The sequence below is a fragment of the Acanthopagrus latus genome, chromosome 5 (assembly GCF_904848185.1).
Source record: "Acanthopagrus latus isolate v.2019 chromosome 5, fAcaLat1.1, whole genome shotgun sequence".
In the NCBI taxonomy this organism is placed as follows: domain Eukaryota; kingdom Metazoa; phylum Chordata; class Actinopteri; order Spariformes; family Sparidae; genus Acanthopagrus; species Acanthopagrus latus.
This window is the reverse complement of record NC_051043.1, coordinates 25,110,928-25,135,044: the sequence shown is the minus strand read 5'-3', so window position 1 is coordinate 25,135,044 and position 24,117 is coordinate 25,110,928. Positions and strand designations below refer to the sequence as shown.

At 41.4% G+C, this 24,117-nt stretch overlaps 1 protein-coding gene across 3 annotated transcripts in view; it reads left to right on the top strand.

Annotated features, from left to right (window-relative positions):
* ccser1 (coiled-coil serine-rich protein 1) overlaps positions 1–24,117 on the top strand; it is a 117,993-nt gene that overhangs the window by 24,510 nt on the left and 69,366 nt on the right. For all 3 annotated transcript variants that reach the window (XR_005075020.1, XM_037097818.1, XM_037097819.1), the window contains exons 7-8: positions 14,017–14,191; positions 19,619–19,696. Coding sequence is in view for 2 of the 3 variants with exons in the window: in XM_037097818.1 (XP_036953713.1) it covers positions 14,017–14,191; positions 19,619–19,696 (253 nt within the window). In the remaining variant the exon portion in view is untranslated. The remainder of the gene's footprint in view (positions 1–14,016; positions 14,192–19,618; positions 19,697–24,117) is intronic.

Here is a 24,117-nt window from a genome sequence, read left to right as displayed (position 1 = left end):
ACATATATGCACACACATATATCCACACACACATGCACCTGTCAGTCAGTCAGCCTGTCCAGAGAGAGTATCGGCTGCAGGATACTGCTGGCTGTCTGACAGCCTGCACAGAACATCTGCTAAACACACACACACACACGCAAACACACACGCGCGTGCGCACACACACAGTCTTGCATGCATACCTCCTCTTTGATGTATGACAGTTGGATGATTTTGATGGCAGGCATTTAATTCTCAGCTTTTATTACTGTGTAAACATTAATAACTGCCATAACAAAACTATGGCAGTAAACGCCATGTGCTAAATATTAGTGTCCTTTTTTTTTGTGAGTGCAATAGGTGTGCAGAGGGAGAGAGAGAGACACAGAGTGGACTGGAAACATCAGAGTCTGCTGTCCTATATTTACTTGGCCACACTGTAAGAGAAATATGAAATATGGGGTCACATTCTACCCCATCATCTCGTAAATGCCGCACAGTAGCTGGTAAACGGGATCATTCAACAGAGAAACACTGTACTTCACATTTATTAAGACCATGTAATCAATAACAGGTTGGGATGACGCTATGAGGGTGAGAATACAGGAAGTGTAGAATAGGACATATAGTGATGCCACTTTAGACAGATGTTAACATGGCTGCAACTAAGAATTTTAAAGGTCATTAGTGATGGATGTCTCTAAATTTATGAATTAAATGTTAATAAAATATTCAGGAACAGTGAAAAATAGAGCCAGTGTTTGGTTTGTGCATTCTGGGCCACTGTAGAAACATGGCGGTGCAACATGTGGGACTCATGTGGAGGAGAAGTCGTGAATCTGGAGGTATAAAAGGCTCATTCTAAGTTAAAAACAATAAACCAGTTATTGAAATTATTACAAAACATACACATAATTAAAAAACGTTAAAAAGAAAAACACTTTATTTAATTTCTGTCAGTACATCCCCTTAATTGCACACACTGGACTTTAACACAGCTGATTCATTTGCTATTCCTTTACATTACCTTTCATATAAATAATGAAAACAGCTAATTAATACAGTCCTATTGGACTACATATTGATAGAATGAAAATGGGCCAAAAAATACTTTATCTTAAACTTTTTAAATTTCTTATTATCCATATGCGTGTTAGATAATGCTATCTTTGTCGAGTTAAGCCCTTTTCTCCCGTTGCGATACTTGATCTAGATAATATTGCTCATATACCCACTGTTTGACAATAATATAATGATGAATGCACTCAGTTCCTTTTGGCTGGTGGAAGAGAGGGGGGCTTATTGGGTCAGTGAATACTGAATATTTGTATGTGTGATGTGTCTCAATGCCTGTTTTGTGTTAAGATATTGACTTCTCCCTCGTCTCTCCTATAGAAAAAGACACAGAGGAAATTAAATTTTGACAGTTGGGATATAGCTTGCCTGTTGCTATGGTGACGGCAGTCTGTCTGCTGAGAGTTCCCCTTCTCCATCCTCTTTTCCCTTTCCTCTTTTTATTGCTGTTTATTACCATGCAGAAGACAGGTAGTCTGAGGGAGAGGACATGCAAACACTCAAGAGGTGTCCTTGTCTGTCACCGTGGGCTAGACACTCAAGACAGTCTCAATTCTCATGCAGCTGCAGTATATGTATACTGCATGTGGTTAAACGCGCTTGCATTGATTTTTGAAGGCTTAAAAAAGCAATGTCAACTTGTTGGACAGGTCCCAGTTCTCTACAGTGACAACTTAATTATGTATGACTTCAGAGTTACTATTGTGTCTCTCATGTTTCCCAAAATGCTCAAGGTGTCTGTCTCATCTACATCAGTGATTCCCAACCAGGGCTACCTGAAGGGGTCCTTCTGTGTTTGACAGAGGGTACCTGGAAAGATTGTAGAATAGCTGAACTATTTTGAAAAAAGCAGAGTTTATGTTTTATTAAAAAAGTACTTCCACACTTTGAGGTATCTATTAAAATTGATGTAGTTTTTGTTGCAGTTAAGAATGTGTGAGTAGTAGTAAGTAGTGAGCTAGCAGAAGTTATTATACAGCTAAATGTAGTGGATAAATGTAAGTAATGGATACATGTTGAAATGGAACACTTGTATCTTAAAAATCGATTTTTCTTTTTTCTTTTTTTTTTATTTAATTTTTTGTGTCTTTCTGAGTGTAAGAAAAATGAAGCAATTGTAACCGAATTAACTGAGTATTATTAATGAAATGCAGCCTAGACTGCAGCAGAGAGTGTAAGAAAGACAGTTTAGGCGCACTTGAATCCGTCAGTAGTGAAGCAGCACTGAGCAGGCAAGTGAAGAGAAGGCATCATGTGATTAGACCCTCCACTCACAGTCAGTAGATATGTTAGATAGTGATGTACTCTCAGTTGGCCCTCTGGTCTCCCACAGGTTATATAGAATGTACTCACATACACATATAAACAGAGGAACATGTTTGTTCATGTTTATATGATTCATCAGCCATGTTTTTGTCTTAATCCCACCTGAATTAATATAGTCACCAAAATAACACACACACACAAACACACACAAGTCTCCTCCCACCATAAGTTGTCTGCACTCACATGCACATTTATAAAAATAGACAAGCATAAAGAATCAAGCTGAGCTGTGGAGTGGAGCCGGGGACAGATAAAATGCACTGCAGCATGATTTTCAGACACACACAGCATACAGTGGGAGTTAAAGGGAACACAGAGTGGATCCCTCTCCCTCTCTGTGCAGTTTGCTGGTGTATAATGTTGCCAGAGTTGTTAATCCAACACATGGTGACAAACTCAGTCTTTTATCTTGTATTAATCTGCGGTTTTGGACTGCTTCACAGTGTATATTAAAGAAGATTTGTCGTTTTTTTTTTTTCCTGACACATTCTTTTTAAGGAGATGGTTTTGTTTTTCTCACAGTCTGTGCCCACAGACTGCTCGTACCAGATCAGCATCATGCTCCTCGGAAGTCTCAGAGGAAAAAACGATGGCTATATGCTCTGACATTTCTAATATTCAGAGCAGCCTAATAGGCTAAACGTGTTGAAAATCTTGTAGCGTGCGTCTGTTGTCATGCTTTAGTCTATTGCTGTTGTTCAGCTTCTAATTTTTATCACTCTGTTGGGTTTATTAAATGTTCAACACAGGGAGACTAATTAGTGTTGGCTTTCAGTTTTTTCCCTCCTGCTTTGAGTGAAAACTTGTGGTTCTGATTTTTAACGCAGAGAAACACATCAGATTGGCAGTAAGTCATTCCTTTGTTTTCTATTTTTTGTTTGTCAAGTGGCCTGTTCCAGGAATGAAGGAAATTATTTAAGTGGTCTTTGCTGTTACTCTTCAATATCTGGGTCGAGTACATTCATTCACTGACAGTGTGACATGCTTCACTTGGAGATGCCAGACAGAGGAGCTGGGTAGATGGATAAACTGAAGTTAAAGCAAGCTGTTAAAGTAACTCCACCAAAAAACCCAATAAGAGTTGTTTTTAAATTACTGTTTGTGTGCATATCAAGCAAAATAAATCCAATGTCAACACTGAGGAGGTGTCGTAGGTGTGTTCTGAAACTGAAACAGACCCGGAGCTGTTTTTTTCCTGCTAGCTTTACACATGGTACAGTAAATTGTGTGTGGAGTACACAATCAAAGCTGTCATTGTAGCACTTTATATGCCTAATACCTAATTAGGCAGCTGGTGTCTTATTTAGAATAAACAATTCATTTGCATCTTCACATCCTGCTCACCAGTGTCCCTCTATACATGAATATACAGCTTGTTTTTCAGTGTTGCCACAGAAATGGCTGGTTGAGGAGCATGCATGCCCTTAATATCCTGGATTAAAAGAAGATTATTCCTGGTTCCTTGGCACTTTTCCCATTTCATTTAATCAGAATTTGAGCTTATGCAGGTGATTATGAACAGGAAATTATATTTGTGAGCAACAACTTGAAAAAACATAGAAGAACGTATTCTCAATGAGAATATCAAGCGTAGACATTTGACACGGATCTGACCTCAGAGCAGAGATTGTCATTATAAACACCGGATCACTGTCATGTAAATCATTTGTACCTCGCTATGACTCAGTGTGGAAGTAATGACTGCTCATCTGTGCCATTATTTTTTTCACAAGCAACTAATCAAAACTATGACTCATCTAAAACAATATATTTTGGCTGTCTGAAAGGAAAGGCAGCCTGACAGTGACAAGAGAAGGACAGACACAATGTTTTAATTTATGTTGATTCTGTTGTTACAGACCATATCCTCATAAAAACGTAGCCACACACTGTGCTTCTCTACTTCCTGCAAACAAGTCCCAGGCCAGGAGATTGCCGCCAAAGTGTACAGATCTGCCCATGTTTTCTCTACATTTATAATATATGGCGATGTAGTGTGAGCTCTGGCTCGCACTGTTAGACAGTTTAATCTTGTCTACTCACAACTGTAATACATGCGATCACCTTAAGCTGAGAATACATTATCATATGCTTACCGCAGTGTATAGATTTTCATTGTTTTACTCCAATGTTTCCATTGCAGGGCTCACCTCAGCTTTTTGCACTTTTAGCTTCTCATAGCTTCAGGGTCAGGTGGAATATAATGAGGCTTAAGTTTGCTGAATAAACACAAGCACAACACATTATGAGGTAATTGAAATTCTGGTCCTTTAGTATCACGGCTTCGGAATAACTACCGTAAGATTATCATGTCCTTAAGTAATGAATAGAATAGATGAACATTAATGTGCACTCCACACAGTGATTCCCTTTGGGTGGGGAATTTGCATTTTTTAACATGGATTTGTTGATTTGAGTTTGAAAACAAAATGAAAAAAACAAATCCAGCTTCAGTCAACCAGTGGTTGCTTTTGTGATGCACTGTCACCTTTGGCATTTGCACTTTTTTTAGTCAATTGTCATTATTGAGGATTATAAACAGAAAGATTTGCTGTTGAATAACTGGAATAAACACTAACGTCATTAAAGCAACATAATGTACTTTGTTTACCTTGAAATAACAGTTGTGATGGTACATGGTCTTGTAATTGGGTGAATGATGTCTCTGTCACTGCCACTCCGCCCCCTGATAGTCCTTACATAACAACTTGGCTTACATGAGAAAAATATTCAAGTTTTGCCCTGATTTTTAAAAAGACAGTTTTCCTCCTAAACGGCAGCAGTGAATACACCAAATGAAGTGCCCTAACATGTCCTTCATCACCTCAAAATATGTCAAATGTGGAGCTGCTGGAGCGCTTGTGCCATTTTAATTCTTTGTGTCAAAATAGGATTTGTACAAAGTCTTCCAGCTGTACTGAAACCACCTTCCTGGAAAGTTGAAATGGTAAAAAACCAAAGTTGGTCTCCAGGTCTTTCATGTGTTTCAAACCCGAAAACCTAAAATATGTCAAAGCATTACAAAAGACAGGCAACGTGAAAACATGCAAAGTCATAATGGGGGTTAGAGAGTAGGATAGAAGATATATAAAATGATAGACTGTTAAAGATCAAGGGCCATGACAAATCTAAAAACAATAAAAGTATACAGCCAATGAAACGGCATGAAACAACGCGGGCGGGCAGGTGAGGTGGTACAGATGAGAGCCAGGGTTGAATGGGTTTCCTGGAAGGTGCAGGACAGACAGGTGAGCAGGTGAAGGCAGTGGAGCAGACATCTGCATGTGGGTCGGGCTGAAAAACGCGTCAAACAAAGACATGAACACAAAGACAGAACTTGAGATAATGCTGGAGACACACTGGTTGAGACGGAACAATCTGGCACCGGAGTGAGGAGAAGACTAGGCTTATGTGGGGGCAGTGGATGAGAAGGAATCACAGGTGCGTCTCTCTGTTGCAGAGACAGCACCACGCCCACAAGCACACACACTGGAAGGGAACAGGTGACGGAAAAGGAGTGGCGAAACAGGGCACGAAAACAAGACGCCACAAAACTGACACAGGATGCAAGCAGGCACAGCAGTAACAAGAATGATCTTAATCAAGTAAAAGACAAAGTTCTTGATCGATGCAAATTAAGTGTGTTGTGCATGCATTTCCACAAACTGATGGCTATGCATGCATCGAGCTGACTGCAAACTGAGGTGAAATCCCGCATGTCCAAAGCATGCTCCTAAAACCTGTATAATTGGCAAATCCCACGTGTCTTAATCTTAGGATGCTACATGCTGAAAAATACCTTATTGGGAACATCCAAACAGAATATGCTGTTTACATGAGCCATATTAAATTCTATATATGTATATTAGGAATGTAAGTAAAGTATTACTAGCGTGAATGTAAATGTAGGCACCATGAACTGATTTATGGGGGGAGGCACTGTTAGTACTCTGTGAGCTCATTACATGGTTTTTGTGCAAAAAAGTGGCAATGTTCTACTTCAGTGGAATATCGCTTTAAGGCTTTAATACATGAGAAGATTTTGGGCGATGTGGCTTGGCAGGGTTGTCTGAAATAGGAAATGTAATTTGTCACATGGGACCAGTACTAAATAGATCTCTCTGAGCAACAAGAAGTTTTGCTAGTAATTAGAGTGTTCTGATTACACAGTAACACACAGGTTGCTCCCCCACAAAAAGCTGGCTTCCAGCCTCATTGTGTGGGATTAACATGATGATACTCACAATGCCAAGGCCTCGCAGAAGTGGACTGTCTCAGGTGGTCGTGTATACTGGGCCAGAAAGAGGAAAAACAGTGCAGAGTGCAAAGGAAAGTGGAAAGGACAATTAGGTTAATCAGAAAAGTTCCCCCTGCCGAATTACATTTGTTTTTATATTCTCCCCCATTCTGTGTCTGAAGACCTGCACTCACCGTTAGGTTCACTGCCTGGAGCTTGGCTTGTGCTCGCTCTTTTAGTCACAGATGCACTTTATGTCTGAGATGAGTTTAATGGCAGCATTAAACATCCGTAGCCTCAGGTGCTGAATGCAGATGAGCACACTGTGTCTGTCAGAAGGAAAGGAGGAGTGACAAATGAGGGCGATCATTGTCCAATCGCCTTCGTATACCACACGTTCAAGTGCATGCATGACACAAAGATGTCTGCATGACACACATGTAAACAGCCACACACACACGCACACACACACTGGATTGTCCTCATAAATATATCCCTTTTTGTCAGTAAAGATTTAATGAGGGAAAAGTTGGCACAGGGGACTGACTGCCTTTCTCACCGTGTCTCAGTGTTCAAGTGCCCTTTACTGTTATTATTCATGAGACAATGCAGTCTTTATGTAGCTGATTGACAAGAGTACAGCCCACCCCTTTGCACTGCTGCTAAAGATAATGCTCTTCAATCACACATAATTTATTTGACTAGCAGTCATTATTCCTCACTTCAATTTAACATTATGTAAACCCTGACATCAAAGTGTGCATATAGGAATGCGTTCCATAGTTGCTGACTGTGTGTGTGTGTGTGTGTGTGTTGTTTATATGTTGTGTATGTGCACGTATGTGTCAGTGCTGGGAGCCAGCAGCCCAGTAATAAAACACTGTGTGAGGTGGTAAAATAATGAAAGTCATAAAAAGGCAGATAATTGGCTTTTTCAGGTCGGTGAAATAGATCGCTTCTAACTCTGCTGTTGAGAAATGGCTCCTGAGAGGAGAGGGGTGGAGAGGAGGGTGTATGGGAGAGGAACACAACAGAGGACAAACTACATGTTGAAAGTCGAGGAGACGTGTAAGAGAAAGAAAGAACAGAGACTGGAAGAAACAGCAAAATAAAAATATAGAACAAGAAGAACAAGTGAAAGGAATTCCTTGTGCAATTACTCTGAAAAGACTACCGAGAGAGAGCGAGAGATCTCTGAAAAAATTGAATTGCACTCTTCTCCATTCATTTAGTTCTAATCAGCTTCTCACTGACATGTTATCACAGTACCAGTTTCATCCACTAGCTGGTGATATACAGCTTCTCTATCGCCTCAAATTAAGACTTTGTCCATCTGTGTCGTCTTCTGTTAATGACTCGTATCACAGGGTATGCACACATCTACATACAACCTGTTTAGAGGTGCAGTGTGTGTGTGTGTGTGTGTGTGTGTGTGTGTGTGTGTGTGTGTGTGTGTGTGTGTGTGTGTGTGTGTGTGTCCATGTCTTTGTGTATGTGAGAGAGAATGTGCAGGTGGTTTAAAAAAAAAAAAAAAAAAAGAGAGAGAAATGGGGTGAGCGTGTCAGTCTATCGGCTCATGACAGTGAAAAGACAGATGACCCTGAGTGGAGGAACGGCCTCCCTGCCTGTATAACATCTATCATCACTGAACAGACTTGTCTTCAGCTGTGTCGTGCACTTCCTTCAGTGTGTATGTGTGTGTAATTGTGTGTGTGTGTGTGTGTGTGTGTGTGTGCTCATGCACGTATATGTGGGGTAATTACCTGCAGATGAGACTTTGCTGGAAAAAGACTTTGCCTACTCTGTAACTGCAGTCAAGGATATGTACTCCTTTGACATGCTCGCTCTCTCTCTCACTCACACACACACGCACACACACACACACACACACACACACACACACACACACACACACACACACACAATGAAACCTTGGTAGCATTCAGTTTAACAGCTATCCTGCTAAATCTTGAAGGGAGATTTCAGGTCCAAAAAAATAAAATCTCAAAAAGGCTTTGTTATTTGTGGAAGAAATGGCCCACTGCTGGGCAATATTCTCTGAAAAACAATACAAACCTTTACTTTGCACATTGACATTCTGCCAGTGTTTTCATTGTTTTGTTCCTGTGAGAACAATGGGGTAACATATGATTTTCTTTAAACCACTGTATGAAGTTGAGAGTCACAATGTGGTCAATTTTAGGTATTGAAAATTTAAAAACCAACTGAAGGGACATAAACCTTTTGTGTTGTCAAAGTCGAGGCTTTTGTCTCCCCATCCATCTTCCTGAACCTCAGATCCTTTGGTTTCTGTGCCCTGCATGAACTTGAGACATTAATTCTAGATATTCAGAGTATCAGGAAATAAAATTCTATTGCAAAGATGGACGTTATTAGGTTGGAAGAATGTCTGCCAAATTTGCATATGAGGATGTCCCCAGCGAAACACTGTGAAGGACAATGACATCGTTGTCGGGAGAACACTTGATACATTGTTAGCTGGCCAGGTATACAGAGGAAACTAAGCCAAGAAAATACAAATAACAACAGCGCAGCTGACAGAAACATACTAACAGCAGCCCGCAGAAAAGAAACACATCTGACACAAAGTGTCTCGGGTTGGCAGGTTTAATAAGAAAATAATGAACCGAACATGGAGATAATGCGTGTGCGTTAAGAAGCAACAATCTTTTTTTTCTTTTTCATTTCTGCTTAATGGCAGCTCTCAGGGGGCACTTTTTAATCTATCTGGTTGGGGGGGGGGGCTTTTAAATTACTATGTTACAATGGTATGGGGTTCACTAGTTGAAGTCTTATCAGCCATTGGGGATGGATGATGGCATCCATTGCCCCAACCTTAGATATTAGTCATAGGAGGAAAGTCCATCATTTAGGTTGAATACAGGCAAAATAAAATCATCACAAAACTCCATTCCTACCACTGAAGACAACTAAAGAATCCTAGAAATAACTGTAAAGGAAATATTTGTTTTTAAATGTTGCCCACAGTAAAACACAATTATAGCCCTCAGTTGCTCAGTTCAACCAGAAATATTCCACCTCTCGTCTCCCTGAAACAGTAAACGCCTTGCATGAGGGCAACTCTATCATTATTGTTTTTGGGGAGGCGAGTGTTGTTTGAACCCTTCTCCTACTCATTTTCCTGTCAGTGGATTTGATGTGCACCACAGAGGTAAAAGAGGAATCCAAACCAAAAACCCCGGTGGAAGCTAGAGAAAGGGCAAGAGCGTCAGGCTCAGAGAGGCACACAGATGTAGAAAAACAAAAACAAAACTCCAAAAAAACAACTTTTGAGAGACAGAAAGACCTTTCTTGTCGCACAACCACTGCGCACCTTGACACAAGCTGTCAGACAGAAGGGTGCATGATTGATCATATGTCATTTATTTAAGCTGAATTCCTCCTGCCTAGATCGCAGGGTGGAGTGACGGAGAAACAAATGGAGAAAGTTTACTCTAACCTGAGACGCCAGGCAGGTAACAAAAGCTTGGAAACAATACCGTTTAGGGGGGAGAAAAGCACCCGTGGCTGCTTGACAGACGGAGCTCACCTGTCCTCAAAAGACAGCAGGCTTCATCGACATTTGTCTGAGGTGCTAAGCAGAATCCCTGCGGGGACACCTTGGGCTTTGATACCGCATCAGTTTAGTGTAGTGGTTGTCAAAGTGATTGGGGGGGGGGGACGAAGGGGCGAAAAGGGAGAGCTGTTGAGACGGAAGATGAGTGCTCAGGCGAAAAGTAGGATGGGGTGGAGAAGAGAAGGGCAGGTGAACAAAGAGAAGTAAGAGAGAGGGGAGTTCACGGAGAACAGTTGAGGGTTGCAGATTGATGAATATAAAGTGAGTGAGAAAGGAGGGGATGGAGAGGGGGTGAACAGGTGACAGTGAAATGAAGAAAGGAAGGGTGGGATTGTGAGCCGGTGAAGAGGAAAGCGCGAGGGCAAAATGAGCGAGCAGCTCAGTCCGACCTTTTCAGCGAGAAGTCTTTGGAGGGGCTCATGTTGATCGATATTTTAGTGATATGGTCTTGTTTTGCTCACATTTTTCCTTGAAATTTTGCTGCCTGACTTAATGCTCCCTGCCACTGTTTGCTTGGTGATTTTTCTGGGAGAATGGGACAAAAGGCATCTAATTTCCTCACACCTCCCCCTCGAAATGGCTATCAGTCAAAGCGAACGCGGCTCTCTTGATGATAAAGAGCTCCTCGTTTCGGCGGCCTCTCTTCCCTCCCTCTCCTCTTTTTCTTGGTATGCAGACTGCGAACTGGCTGGTTGTCTTTGCGGTTTTTCAGACAGGAGGTTGGTATTTCTCAGCTCACCTTTTGAAAATGTCATAAAGAAGGTGAGATACACAGTCCCCCTTTACGCACTTCTGTCAGAATATCACAGCTTGGCAGAGAAATGTGTGTGTTGTAGTACAGGAATTCTAAAACACATATGAGGAATCTATTGGTTAAATTTGGTCGTCCTTCCAGTCTCTCGATGGCTGAAGAGTCGCACATTACTTTTGCGTTGCACTGACAGCATTGTTCTATTACTACAGTTACTTTAATAATCAGTAGTGCTTGGATTACACAAGATACAGTTGTATATTTTCTATTTGCACTGTAGTTTACATCATGCTGCTTTGCCTTAACAGTATTCAGTCTGGGTAATTTGGAGAAGGGCTTCAAAGCCAATTCTGAATAAATGTGACCAAATCAAAAGCTACATTTAATCATCGGGTGCTTGCAAAGAAGAAATACAATCTATTCATTGCTGAAAGTTTTGCTCTTCCAGAGCACAGCGGCCTTGGTGCTGAAGATTCAACAGGCTGTTTCTGTGTTCCTGTGTTCTGACGTTTGGAAGAATCTCTTTGGGTCAAGCATGGGGTCATCTTCACGTTTTTATTGATTGAAAACCTGACATTAATTGATTTTTAATTCTTGTTAATGGAAAACGTTCCCATTGTACCTTGAAGGTTGAATTGTCAGCATTAACATAACTGAATATCAAGGTTATTGTACTTGTCGATTACCCTGATGAGCCACGACATTAAAGTCACCTTATGCTTCTAAAACGCCTCTGACCAGTCAAGGAAAGCACACAGGACTTCTGAGGGCGTCCTGTGGTTTCTGGCACCAGGATGTTGGTGGGCTGATCTTCTGGGTCCTGTGTGTTGCAAGCTGGAGCCTCCATGAACTGGACTTGTTCCAGCATGTCCTGCGTATGCTCAATCGAATCAGCATCTGGTGAAGTTGGAGGCGCCTTGAACTCTTTTTGTTATGTTCCTTGAGCGATTCCTGTGGCAGGATGCTTTGTCCTGCTAGGAGCCCAAAAGCCTCAATATGTCAGCCAGCTAGCAGTTGCAAGAGGGCTAAGCTGTTAATTACAGTTTCCAGGTGATTAGCCAAACTTGTCGTAGAGTTGTGATTAAGCCAGTTTCCTTTGGCATCTGACAGTTGACATTTTGGCGGTCATCTTTGCAAATTTTTAATTGCAATCCTGGCTGTCAAGCAGTCTCGTGTTCCTGTCACAGGTCCAGTGCAGTGCTGGTGACTTAAGATGACAACTGTGACACACAAAACTATCAAGATAACATCTCCTTGACTAAGAATGAATAACGACAACTAAGGGTAAATGTTAATTACAAAATGAGAAATTGGAAAATGAATATGACTTTTCAGCACGTGTCTTTAACTCCCCTGTGTTAATATCACTGAATAGTATCAAAATAATGAACACAACAACAACAGCTGTACAGTCATGTGATTACATTCATGATTGCACAAAGCTTTCATAAAGTAAGCTGCTGCATTATTTACAAATGTATTCGGCCTTTTGTGTGTATGAGTGGCTGGGAGAGATGTAACGAACCAAATTGAAACATTTGTCACATAAATCTTTTGACACAGTTGAAACTACAACACAGAAGGAGGTTCAGAGACTGATGCCAGGTGGAATATGAAGTAGTCGTACATCCTAAGCAGTTAAAAATGATGCTTCGGGTCAAACCTAACCTCTTAAACTGACGGAAGAATTGGAGTGGGCTCCGAGCAATGAATGACTATAGAGATATAGTTTTTATAGATAAGGTCAGCGTTTGTAGTTGTGGCGCCGGAAGGCGAAGAGCGATGAGGACTGCTGCAACATTGATCAAGCCCGACTCTTGTTGAAAGTTTCTCCGTGTATCTGTCCTCTGCCGTGCTAAATGGGTGTTGAAGGTGAGACAAAGAACAGAGGCCATGCACCGGAGACCAAAGACATACAGCTCTAGAGGCCTGTTTACTGTTTAATGGACTGTGTTCTCAATGGGACAGTTAATTAAAACAGTGCTGTGGTTGATCTCACCCTGTTGTTTGTGTTTGAATCCAAACCCACACCACCGCAGACGCGTGCAGAGAAATAGAGTCACAGAGGCTTGCTAATAATCAGGCCTTAAACAGTGACTTATGAACTTGTCCTTTTTGGAGAGATTTCAGCTTGGGAGGTCTACTGCAGCCAACACTGAAAGTTAATTAAAAAGGTGTTTCTAAACACACACAGTCCCACAATCAGCTGCACACACAAACACGTACACACCATTGTTTCTGCGGGACAATAATTATGGACATGCAGTGATACGAAAACACATTCAGAATCCTCAAAAAAATCTGAGAAGGATGCAAGCCGGATCACACAGCTGCGACGGACTATAATGAATCAAAGCTCCTGATGATGAAGTATCCTTTTGAGTTGATAATGATGAGACGCAGGATTAGAGGAAGGACTTTGATCTTTGAATGCATTAGTGTGTATGTGTGTCTACACATTTTGTAGGCATTTGTAAGCGCTTTTGTTTAGTCTGTTTGAGTGGGAGTGTGTTATCACCTCATGTTGTCAGATTTAAATCATCTTAAAACAGACTTATTGCAGAAGTGGATGCTCATTAAAATGAACTCCTTCGGGGCTCCCGTGGAGCAGCTGCTGTGCTCTCTGATCGTTGCAGGTCTTGGTCTGCATCCGACCTTTGTTACCCCGTCTACCACCCCCGTAGAAACCTCTCTTCTGTGTCTCATTTTCTATTTCTGTCTCATTTATCTTGCCTTTTATATATGTTTTTATTTAAAGCCTGTAGGAGAAGGATTTCTTCACCGTGTTGCATCTAATTTTCACATATTATTGTTCTGCATGCTGACGAATCACTGTTTAGACCATGTCTGGGCATTCTGGGAACTATTGGGATGTTCAGAAGCAGCTGATATCTTATTTTTTAATATGGCATTAAGACCGAAGGCAGCGAGCCTTTGAATGACTCCACTTGTCGCCTGTTGAGAGCAGATGTAGACAGGTCAATGATCAGGTTTTCACACTGACTCACACTAACATGAAATCTCTTTATTGCTCTCCCTCTCCTCCAGGGAGCCTAGCCGTCCAACCAGCCTGCTGCCTGCTGACTGGAGCTCGGGGCTGGGTTTGGGGAGGGAAGACGAGCCCTTGCCGCCGGGGCTGGAAACCCTTCCGCTCAGGCTGATGCAGCAGGACTGCACTGCTGTCAAAACCCTGCTTTTAAGGCTGAGACGGACACTGCAGGAGGTGGGATATGCACACACAGACACAAGCAAGACTCTTCTTAACATCAGTTCGTAGAGATTAACTAACAGTACATCCCAGAACACTATTCTGTTAAGTGTACCTTAGTGCATTTGGCTGCATGAAACAGAAGAATAACACAACGAAAGGTTGGTACCACACTGACAGACCCTTATCTGATGAAGTTATACATACATCACATTGTTTTAAACCAGGGTTTGCACATATTATGAAGCCAAAGGCATTTGAAACCAAAATATTACAGAGCTTCACTGACAGGTTATTCACTCCTGTTTTAATCACTTCTGTTTCGGCTGCATGAAATCTTCCTGACGTGGATGCTTTTTCCACCGTTGAAAGGTCTCTGTAATCACTTTGTGTTGTTTATTTAATGAGATTCCACATTTTGAGAAGGAAACTAGACGCCTTATTTGAGTGTTTGCCCTTCATATTCACACACTCCAGACATTAATCCTCCTGTTTCAGAGTATCACACTGCTCTTTAAATGCTTTAGCTGCCTTGCAGCTAGTTTACCTCAGGCTATGAGGCCATCTCAGTGTGAAAGTCGGGAAACCAGTAAAATTACCTCTGCACCATTATAGACGTGATTAGCTGTAATAGTCACTTAGTAAAGCACTGACACGTTGCAATAGCTTCGCAAGGTTTAACTGTAAAAACCAGGGAACCATATTGATGGCCACCGTGCTCACTCATGCTATCTTTTTAACGGCGAGACTGCTTCACACCAGAATGTAAATAGAACTTAATAATAATTTTCAAGCTTTTAAACTTGGAGTACATTTACATTTTTATCATTTACTGGGATTTTTTCTCACACGCTTTATTTGGGGTAATTGCAATTTGCAGAGAGCTTGACTTGGAGCCGATCCTCAGTCACAATGACAAATTATACAATCAACAGCTGAATGTAAATTCCAGTTTTACTGAGAACACAGTCCACGCAAGGCCACAATGATGATTACACTGTTTTGGAAAATGTCTGCCGCCTAAATAATTGTTCAAAGTTTTTCATAGTTGTATATCTGCTTCAATAGAACGGGTTATTGGGAGGCTGGTGTTTGGCGGTGCTTAATGCATTGTGCATGTTTCGTTTTGGAATGAAAGTGCTCATATTTTCACTCACACACTTTGTCCCAGTGTTTCATGAGTGTGTGCGGCACATTTGCATACCAAAGAGAGATGTTAGCAAGACCACAAGCTCTGGAAGTTGAGCTGAAAAGACATCCATTAGCGATGTCTGGCTGCTGTTTTTCTTGGAATCTACATGGGTGACCGACCAAATACAGCAATATTATACAGACCCAAACTCACAAATACAAATACACAAAAAGGCCTATAAAAGGGTGACCAGACCTTCTCTAACACCCCACCATTAGTACCTCTAAACTAAGATCAAAGCTAGTGGTGAATTACAGCCCACAGAGGCATGCGCACGGCTGTCTCACATTCTCTTTACTGTTCATTTCTCTGTTTTTCCTCTACCAGGACCACTGCGAGAGAGACATGAGACATGAAAATGATAATTACTAGAGAGAGACATAAACTACAGTGGTAATGGAGAGACTAAAGGGAGTGCAAGGGAGAGAGTACACAGCAGCAGAACATGAATATGAAAGAGGAGATACTTTGCCCTCTTTGCTTGCTCTGTTGTGTCATTAACTTGCAAATTTTGTTACCTTCCATCAGTGTATGTAATCCATTCTGCAGCGAGGGGAGGGTGACTCTGCATGTCTGGATGCTTTGCATATTATTTGCTTGACCTTCTGGTATTGAGCCCCAATCTTCCTTTCTTTTCTTTTGTTTACCTTAACTTAAAGGCTCCAAGTTCACTTTACTTCCCTTCTGTTTAGTGTCAGTCAAAACTCCGGTCGGCTTTATGTGTCACCCATAAAGCAGCCCGGTTCCAATCCTGTCATCTTCAAAACAACTAAAAAGGATGGAAGAGGCTTTCAAAGAGGCACAAATTACCATAAATGACTCTTGCTGTGCAATCTAATATTTTTTTAAGCCAGGCGCTCAAGTCCAGAAGTCCAATATTTATCTCATTATCTCTGAGATTTTCTGCATTTGTTCTACTCTATGCCAACAACTGCAGTAAACACTGTGGAGGCGCTCTAAGAATGTCATTTGAAAGCCATTTGTATGGTATAATGCACAACCTAATAACGTGGCAAAAACATAAGTTGCCAAGTTGAGTTGTTGGCATTGCTCTTTGTTAAGGTTTTTGACAAATGCCATAACATCATCAGGTCAATAATTACATAAAAAGCTGCAGTTGTCCCATGGTTTTGGTAAAAAATACTCTTATTATTACTTAGATTTTACCTGTATTGCTAGAGTAACTGCAACTGCTGCTAACTGTAGCAGCCATTAGCTAGTTAGATGATATGGACTGGAAGTTTGGAGCACTGAGGGAGTGTTGGTATTTACACCATTAGCACAGGAGCTTTAGAATAAGACTGGTCAGGGCTAGCTAGTTAGCATGTTGACTTCAGTATATACAGTGTTTATGCAACACAATACATGGACGTCATAATGTCTGAATTAAGTTTTGAAAGTGTTCATCTTAAATTCTCACAAATTACCCCTTTAAGCTAAAGTGTTGTTTTCAACTGAGACAGCAAAAGAGAGAACAACTTAAAAAAAACAAAAACAAGACAGGAGGCATTTCTTCTATTTTTAAATATTGACAGCTGGAGACAGACAGGGGTGAGAGAGGGGATGACATGCAGTTACGGGCCCGGGCTGGAATTTATCCCTTGCCACTTCGCTCAGGACTACCGGAGGACACCAGAGAATGTTGTTATGGTTTAACGCATATGCTGAGTTCAGTAATGTTTTATGGATAAAGATGTGAAATGTTAGTTGTCACTGAGAAGACCTGGAGTCTGTGAATGAAATGCTAAATTGCAAGTTTGCTGTGGAAGGATTAAGGAAAGGGGAGCTCGGGTTAACATGCCGATGGCAAACTGCAACATCTGAAAGTTTATGTCCGACTTTGACACATTTCTCTCCCTCCGTCTTTCACATCATCTCTCTGTACTGTCTGTAGTAAAGGCTTAAAAATGACATAAACATGCGTCTCCTACACACCGCATAGAACAATGCGTATCATGATATGCGTGACCTGACCAGATAATTCATCACACTTTTATGATTTCCTGTGTTTTCTGTGCGCTATATTTGTCAAATTACTATGTTTACAGCAGCTGGAGAGACTCCATCCATCCTGGATTTTATCTCTCTTTCAGCAGTTTACCCTGTCGGTTGCACGGAGGAACATTTCTAAAATACCACTGTCCATGTGTGCATTAATGTTGCAACACACAATGATCCCCATTTGTCAGCGTCAGCCATGGATTCTAGCAAAACAGTGGCGGCCCCATTTGTTACAGAATACACTCTGTGCAGCAAAATCCTCACATGAACCACCAGGCCCAGTTAGCTTGTGCCTCTGCAGCCTCTCTGTCCATCTCAGTGACTCTTACCCTCAGGCTGCTGCTTGACTTGTGGCAGCAGCTTATTGTTGCTGCCTCCATAAAGTCTTTTCAGCAGTGTGGTGCTGTTACTACAAATGCTATGGATATAAAATGTATCTGAGAATGCTGTTATGTATTACTGTTACAGCAGTTTTTGTAAAGGGTTAGGGTTTGCGGCAGGATTGTAATACAGCTGCCTACTGTGATATCCATCAATATCAGCTGAAGTTTGCATGAACTCTGACAACTAAGTTTTGTATTTTTGCAATTTAAGTTTAACCCCAAGACCTCCCGACGCTCGGGTTTGGAAACAAAGAAAAACTCAGCAATATCCGAGCAGAGTTTGTATTTTAAATTCAAAGAATATATTGCATGGCGGCATGTCGCTAATGGTTCTGCTCCCTGATAAAAAGCCAAAATGTCAGTGAGAGAGAGTGGGCATGAATGCACCTTGAGTTATTTGAAGGTTTTCATTTCTTGATTAAACTGATGTGTGAATGTGATTAAAGGGGTGTATCAAACTACAGAACCTGCCTCCCTTTCTTAGGCCATTCATCATCTTTCGACATTTAGCTTCTGGGTAGTGCAAGTCATTAAATCCAGAGCTCCCAGGCAGCTTTCTCCATTCTTAAATCCGAAAGGCTTTTTACTGATCCACATCTAATTGTGGGGACAGTTGTGTGTTAAGGCCTGTGGGACAGGGGTGACCTTAAAGAGACTGTGTATGTGTGAGAGAGAAACAAGGGAGGGAGAGTGTTTGGGTGTCTGTGAGTGTGTGCCTGTCTCTCCACATAGGGAAAGGCATTGATCACAGATGACACATTGAGGGCCTGACGCCATAGCACACCTATAATTCTGATAGGGAGGTATGCTTCTTTAAAAGGTCAGCCAAACCAATAAACCGTCCAGTTTATGCTGCGCAAAGATTCGGGCCCTGATGTTTCTCAGGGTTACCTTCAGAATATTGACAGCGGGCCAAAAAATATTCACAAACAATCAGGAGTATAGCTTAGAAAGCACCATTTTAGGGTGTCTTGATTGTGTGTATGGTCATCGCTCTCACACAACAGAATGGTTGCCTTGCATGTAAATCTGCAAGAGGGCAGCAGATGGTAAGAAATCGCCCCTATCAGAACACCAAGTGTTTGGAACATGTCAGTTAGCATCTTGTGTGTACCGTCATGTCCTTACCTTGAATTATTACAACAGTACCAGCACTCCCGACTAAAGACACGACTTTATCTTCTACTTTCCCATCTGTCCTATCTCAAGTTGACAATTAGACCAGCGTCTGCCCATATTTAAGGAGTGTGTGCGTATTCGCGTGAGACAGCATGTGCACCTTATGTCACATGAATGTATGCACTGTCCAGCGTGAGTGTGTTGGCGCATATTTTTGAGTCCCCCTCCAGCTGACCGGTCTCTCTGCCGGCTAGACACGTGTGTCGAGTCCAAAATGTGTCCGATCACAGCTGGCTTTAGAAAACACAGCGATTACGTAAGAAACCGGCAAAAAAAAAAAAAAAGTTACAAAAGGGAGTTGTGTTTCTACAGCCAAATATTCTGAAACCAATTATCCTGCATTTTTGTGAGGACCAACCTACAGTATATTAATAGACAAGATGTCTCTGCCCTACAGAGGATGCTGCAGCTTAAATGAGCACCAATCTCCCAAAAAAAACAGTCTTTTATACCTCCCTCTATTTTCCTGTTAAATGAACGGCCAGACTTTTAATGTTTTTGCCAATACTGCTTAACACCTAAATGAAATTGCAAGAATTAAAAGGTGAAATAGTTGCAGATGCCTTTATTTTTATTAAGTGTGACTGATGCTGTAAAAATCATTCTCTGCACATGAGCTTATCAGTGGCACTTATCACGAATCTCAGCATGATGTTATTTTCTTATTCATGTTTTTGTCTTTTGCAGAGCGCAGAGACGAGTCCTGCCAGCAGCCTCCAGTCTCTACCCATCAGCCCTTGCAGTGAAAAGTCCCTTCCTTTTAAGGTAAACAAAAACTGAACTATTTTATTTTGCTTTACTGAATCTGTTTGTTTGTGTTTAAGACAAAAAAAGAGGGCTGTGCACTGAATGCTCAGTAAGTGGCTTTGTCCAGCTTTTGAGCATTATTGTCACTGCCATCTGTCAAAGTTTCTCTCAAATCTCTCAAGTAGCAGAGTTTTAGTCCCCTGAATGATTTTACAATTGTGCTGAATTTCTGCCAGACTGTTTGTCTCTTGACAAGTAGTCTGATGGGCATCACAACACCCATTTAATTGTCTGACTGATCAATGATCCAGCTCACGGACGATTGGATGGAAATCTAGCAGGTCAGAAATTTTGAACGGACGTCCTGCAGTTTGAGCAGTTACACAGCTGCTGTCAAAAGATCTGCCATAAACTCGTCTTGTTTTGTTGTGACATAACACTGAACCTCGCTGTGGAGCACACAGACCACATTGTCTGCATCTTTCAGCCATCTGTGGCTCTATATTTATTTTTTTTTTGTCTGACTTTCCATTCATAGTAGAATTGCACTGAAGAACTCCACCTTTCTCTTTTTGTCAACATTATTGTTTGAAAAAACTTTTATCAATAGACAAAACTGACAGGGGGTTCTGTGTTTACATTCAGTGTGAGCAGCCAAGTCGTGGTAGGTCCATTGATCCGAACAGTAAAAGTTGGAGGTTCTTGCTGTGCAGAACGTACATTAAAGATTATCAAAAAGCTGACAGTGTCTGCCTGCTGTAAAACACTACTGCAAAATGTAGTTTACACGATCATTTTATACACAAACAGTGTGTAAGTTTTGTGCCGCTCTGTTGTGCTTTTGGGTAGCTACAACAAACCAAACACCAGGTAATATTTACTTACACAGCCATCAACTACGCCGAGCCAGCCAGTTCAATTAAAAGAACACAGAGGCCTGTCTGTGATCAAAAATATAAAACTGAGTCCTCCTTTGATCTGTGTGTCTCCTTCAGTTTCACCCTTATCAGAACAATTAACAGCCACTTTTTTTTCTGCCGCAGCTCTCAATGAATCGTAAAGAGATCAAAAAGGAAGAAAGAAAGCAGAGCAGCGAGGCAGGGCTGGGGGACAAGGAGTGGGAAATACAAAGACAAGAGTAGCGAAAAAAGAGTGATAAAAAGCAAGAGAGGGGAGGAATAATTGAATGAGAGATGGGCAAAGTGCTTTGCTTGCCATGACAGGCCCCAGACCCCCTCTGTCAACCTAGTCCATCAGAGCCCTCTACGATCTAGATGAGATTTATTAATCTCTGCAGGGAGTGTGTGTGTTCTCAAGTGTGTATGTGCGCGTGCGCTAGAGCAGGGTTTAAATTTACCAGGGGAGGGCTTTTGTCAGGCTTTTCTCTGGGATTTAGTTGGGTGACAGCAGAGTTCTTGTTAGACTGTTGGAGGAGAGAGGAGCAGAAGGGATGAGAATTCTTAACTCTCTAGCACTATTTTAAATCCTATGGTGGTGTCTTATTGATCTGCATTGTACTGAGTGTGAGTCTGACCAACATATATAATGCATAGTTGTTTTCTGAGTTTACCAAGTGTGTGAGTGTGTGATTGCATGTGTTTTTACCTGCCTAATCTCAAGAATGAATGTTGGTTATTTATGTTTCTGCAGATCAGTGAGATGTTGTTTAAATGTTTCTTCAGGTCTCCTTATGTTGCAAATTTGAGATTGTGATAATGCCGTTCTTGTGGTCCGTTAAGGTTTCGGCACAAATTCCACTTATTTAAGGTTAGGAAAAGATGATGTTTTGGCTTAGTCGGTCTTGTTGGCACAAACATGCCTGGAAATTGTCCCAGCCTCCGTCAGAAATATCCAGTTTTGTTGGCACTACCGCGGCTGGGTAATGTGTTGACGTCTTGTCAAAAGTATCTGGTTCTGTTTCCACAAATACAGGTGAAAATTTACCCAGCGTTTGATCGAAAATATCCAGTTTTGTTGGCACTAACACGGCTGGGTAACAGGTTGATTTCTTGTCAGAAAGAAATCTGGTTCTGTTGCCACAAATCCAGTTGGAAATTGTCCCAGCATTTCGTTAAAAATACCCCGTTTTGTTGGCACTTACACGGCTGGATAGCGTGTTGACATCTTTTGTCCAAAGTATCTGGTTTTGTTGCCACAAACATGGCTGCAAATCACGTCGCCTCCCTAAAATTATTCAGTGGTTGAAACTGTTACAAATTTCTAGACCCCCCTTGGAAAGTGTTCTCTCACTTTGCAGCCATCTTACCTGTCAATCCGCCACTATCTCCTCTCCCTCTTCATATGAAAGCTTATATATATGATATTTGAACGTGATAAGACATGTACTGTAGAAATATCGACAAGACCTGTATGAAATGCGCACATTTAATGCGTCTGTGGTTTGCAGAAATGTACAATGCCAACATTTATTCTGGTGACTTGGCTGTTTTTTTTTTATCATGGGGCGAGAAAACAGCAGGTTTTTTGTCAGTGCAGTTTGTCACAGTGTCTTAGTTTGGGTGCATTTATCTGTGTTTTTGCATGTGTATAAGAGAAAGAGAGAGAGTGTGTGTTTGTGTGAGTGTGTGCCCTCTTTATTGACCTACATGGAGTATCAGTGGCAGCTGGATGATAAGGAAAAATTAAAAATGTAGGGTGGGACACAGCGTGATGAAGACAGCAGCTCTGGCTCAAACTCTCCCAGGAAGAAATGCGAGGATGGACAGATGGGAAACTGGGTGGACAACTGGGAGAGAGGGATCAGGAGGGGTTAGAATAACTGAGGGCAGATGTCTGATTAAACAGTCCAAACCACAAATATAAAGACTTGACCTTTAACCTTTAAATAATGTAATATTGAAGGGGAAAATGTAATAATCAGTTCATACCGATGGATCTGGAGGTTTGATTTTTCCTGTCTGTGGATTGAGCTCACTGTGATGTAAGTCTTGTATGGTTCCATTACCATGTTTTCTATTGATATTTGTTGTGCAAGATATTGCAGTCGTGCATGGAGGTGGATTATCGACACATTATTATCACAGTGTTTCAACATATCACAATATATTCAGTGAAACTTGGTTGGGGTGGGAGAAAATGTGAAAATTCCCGTTTTCTTTTTCATGTCATTGTCAAATATTAACAAAGCTACACAACAGATGATTAAAGTATTTGCGTGCCAAACTTTTATTGAAGAACAAGCACCAGCTGGCCTCCAAGTGTCGAGAAAATCTGGACAAAATCGTTGCTTGCATACAGTGATTGAAAGAAGCAGATCTCAAGGCATCTCGGTCCGATTGTCATTTGTAAGAAACAAACTTTCACAGGAGTTTTCATTTTCCGATTAGCGATTCATTCTGATTATCCTGAAACTCTCCTCAACTAACCCAGAAGTGGACCGTGGCCCTCTCAAGGAGAGAGAGAAAAAGAGAGAGAGAGAGAGAGAGAGAGAGAGAGAGAGAGAGTGGCAGTGGTATAGAGATTGATATAAACAGCAGCAAGGAAAAAGCAAAAGTTGGAGGAATTGAGGTTAGGCAGGAGATGGAAACAGGTAGAGGAATAAGAGAAGTGTGTGTGTGTGTCTCCGTGTACATATATATAGAAGAATGAGTAAGAAGGTAGGAGGCAAAGGCTAACCTTTTGACAGAGCTGGAGGCAGGAAAAAAGAAACAACCTAAAGATGGAGAGGCCATATTGCATGAGGAGAAGTGGAGTATGAGGAAATAGTTGCAATGCTGAGAATAGGATATTGTTCTACTTGACTGTAAGATGGATCGGGGAGCGAGGAATGCAGGGGGAAAGGCTTTAGGGGAAAATGTGGAAACTGTAGTTGATGTGCATTCAGTTTGAGGACATTAGATCGCTTGCTAATAACTGAAGTGGGCGGTGGAGAAAAAAAGAGCGAGAGGGAGGAGAAGAAGAGAAAGAGTTTGAGGGAGGGGCGAGGAGAAGAGAATTTGTCCTGGCACTCCAGAAAACGACTCAGTGGGTGTAAAAATAATCTACGGTAACCACCTGAGAGGCTGCAGTGTCACAGTGCGCCCTAGTTTAATTTAGACCCGATACATATGACATGATTTTTACCAGATTTTGTCCCAGTTAAAGGGTTCTACTGTATTTTAGAAGCGTGAAGTAGAAATCTCAAACTAGAGCTGCAGCCAGAGGCGTGCCAGAGCACCAAAAAAGTCTAGGACAGCAGGTTTTGTTGTTAAACGTAATTTGCATGTGTTCACCTTGGTCTCAGACTACATGTGAAACTTCTTTTCTAGACAGAAACATTCATTTTGTCAGATGTCGCATCAGTAGAAATTAATAATGTTCAATTATGACTGCATATTCATAATTAGTAGACTGTTCTCCACAGTATGAGAGGGTTAAATGTGTGCAGGAAAACATGTAAATATGCAAATATGAGTTTTAATGGACACACACACACAATG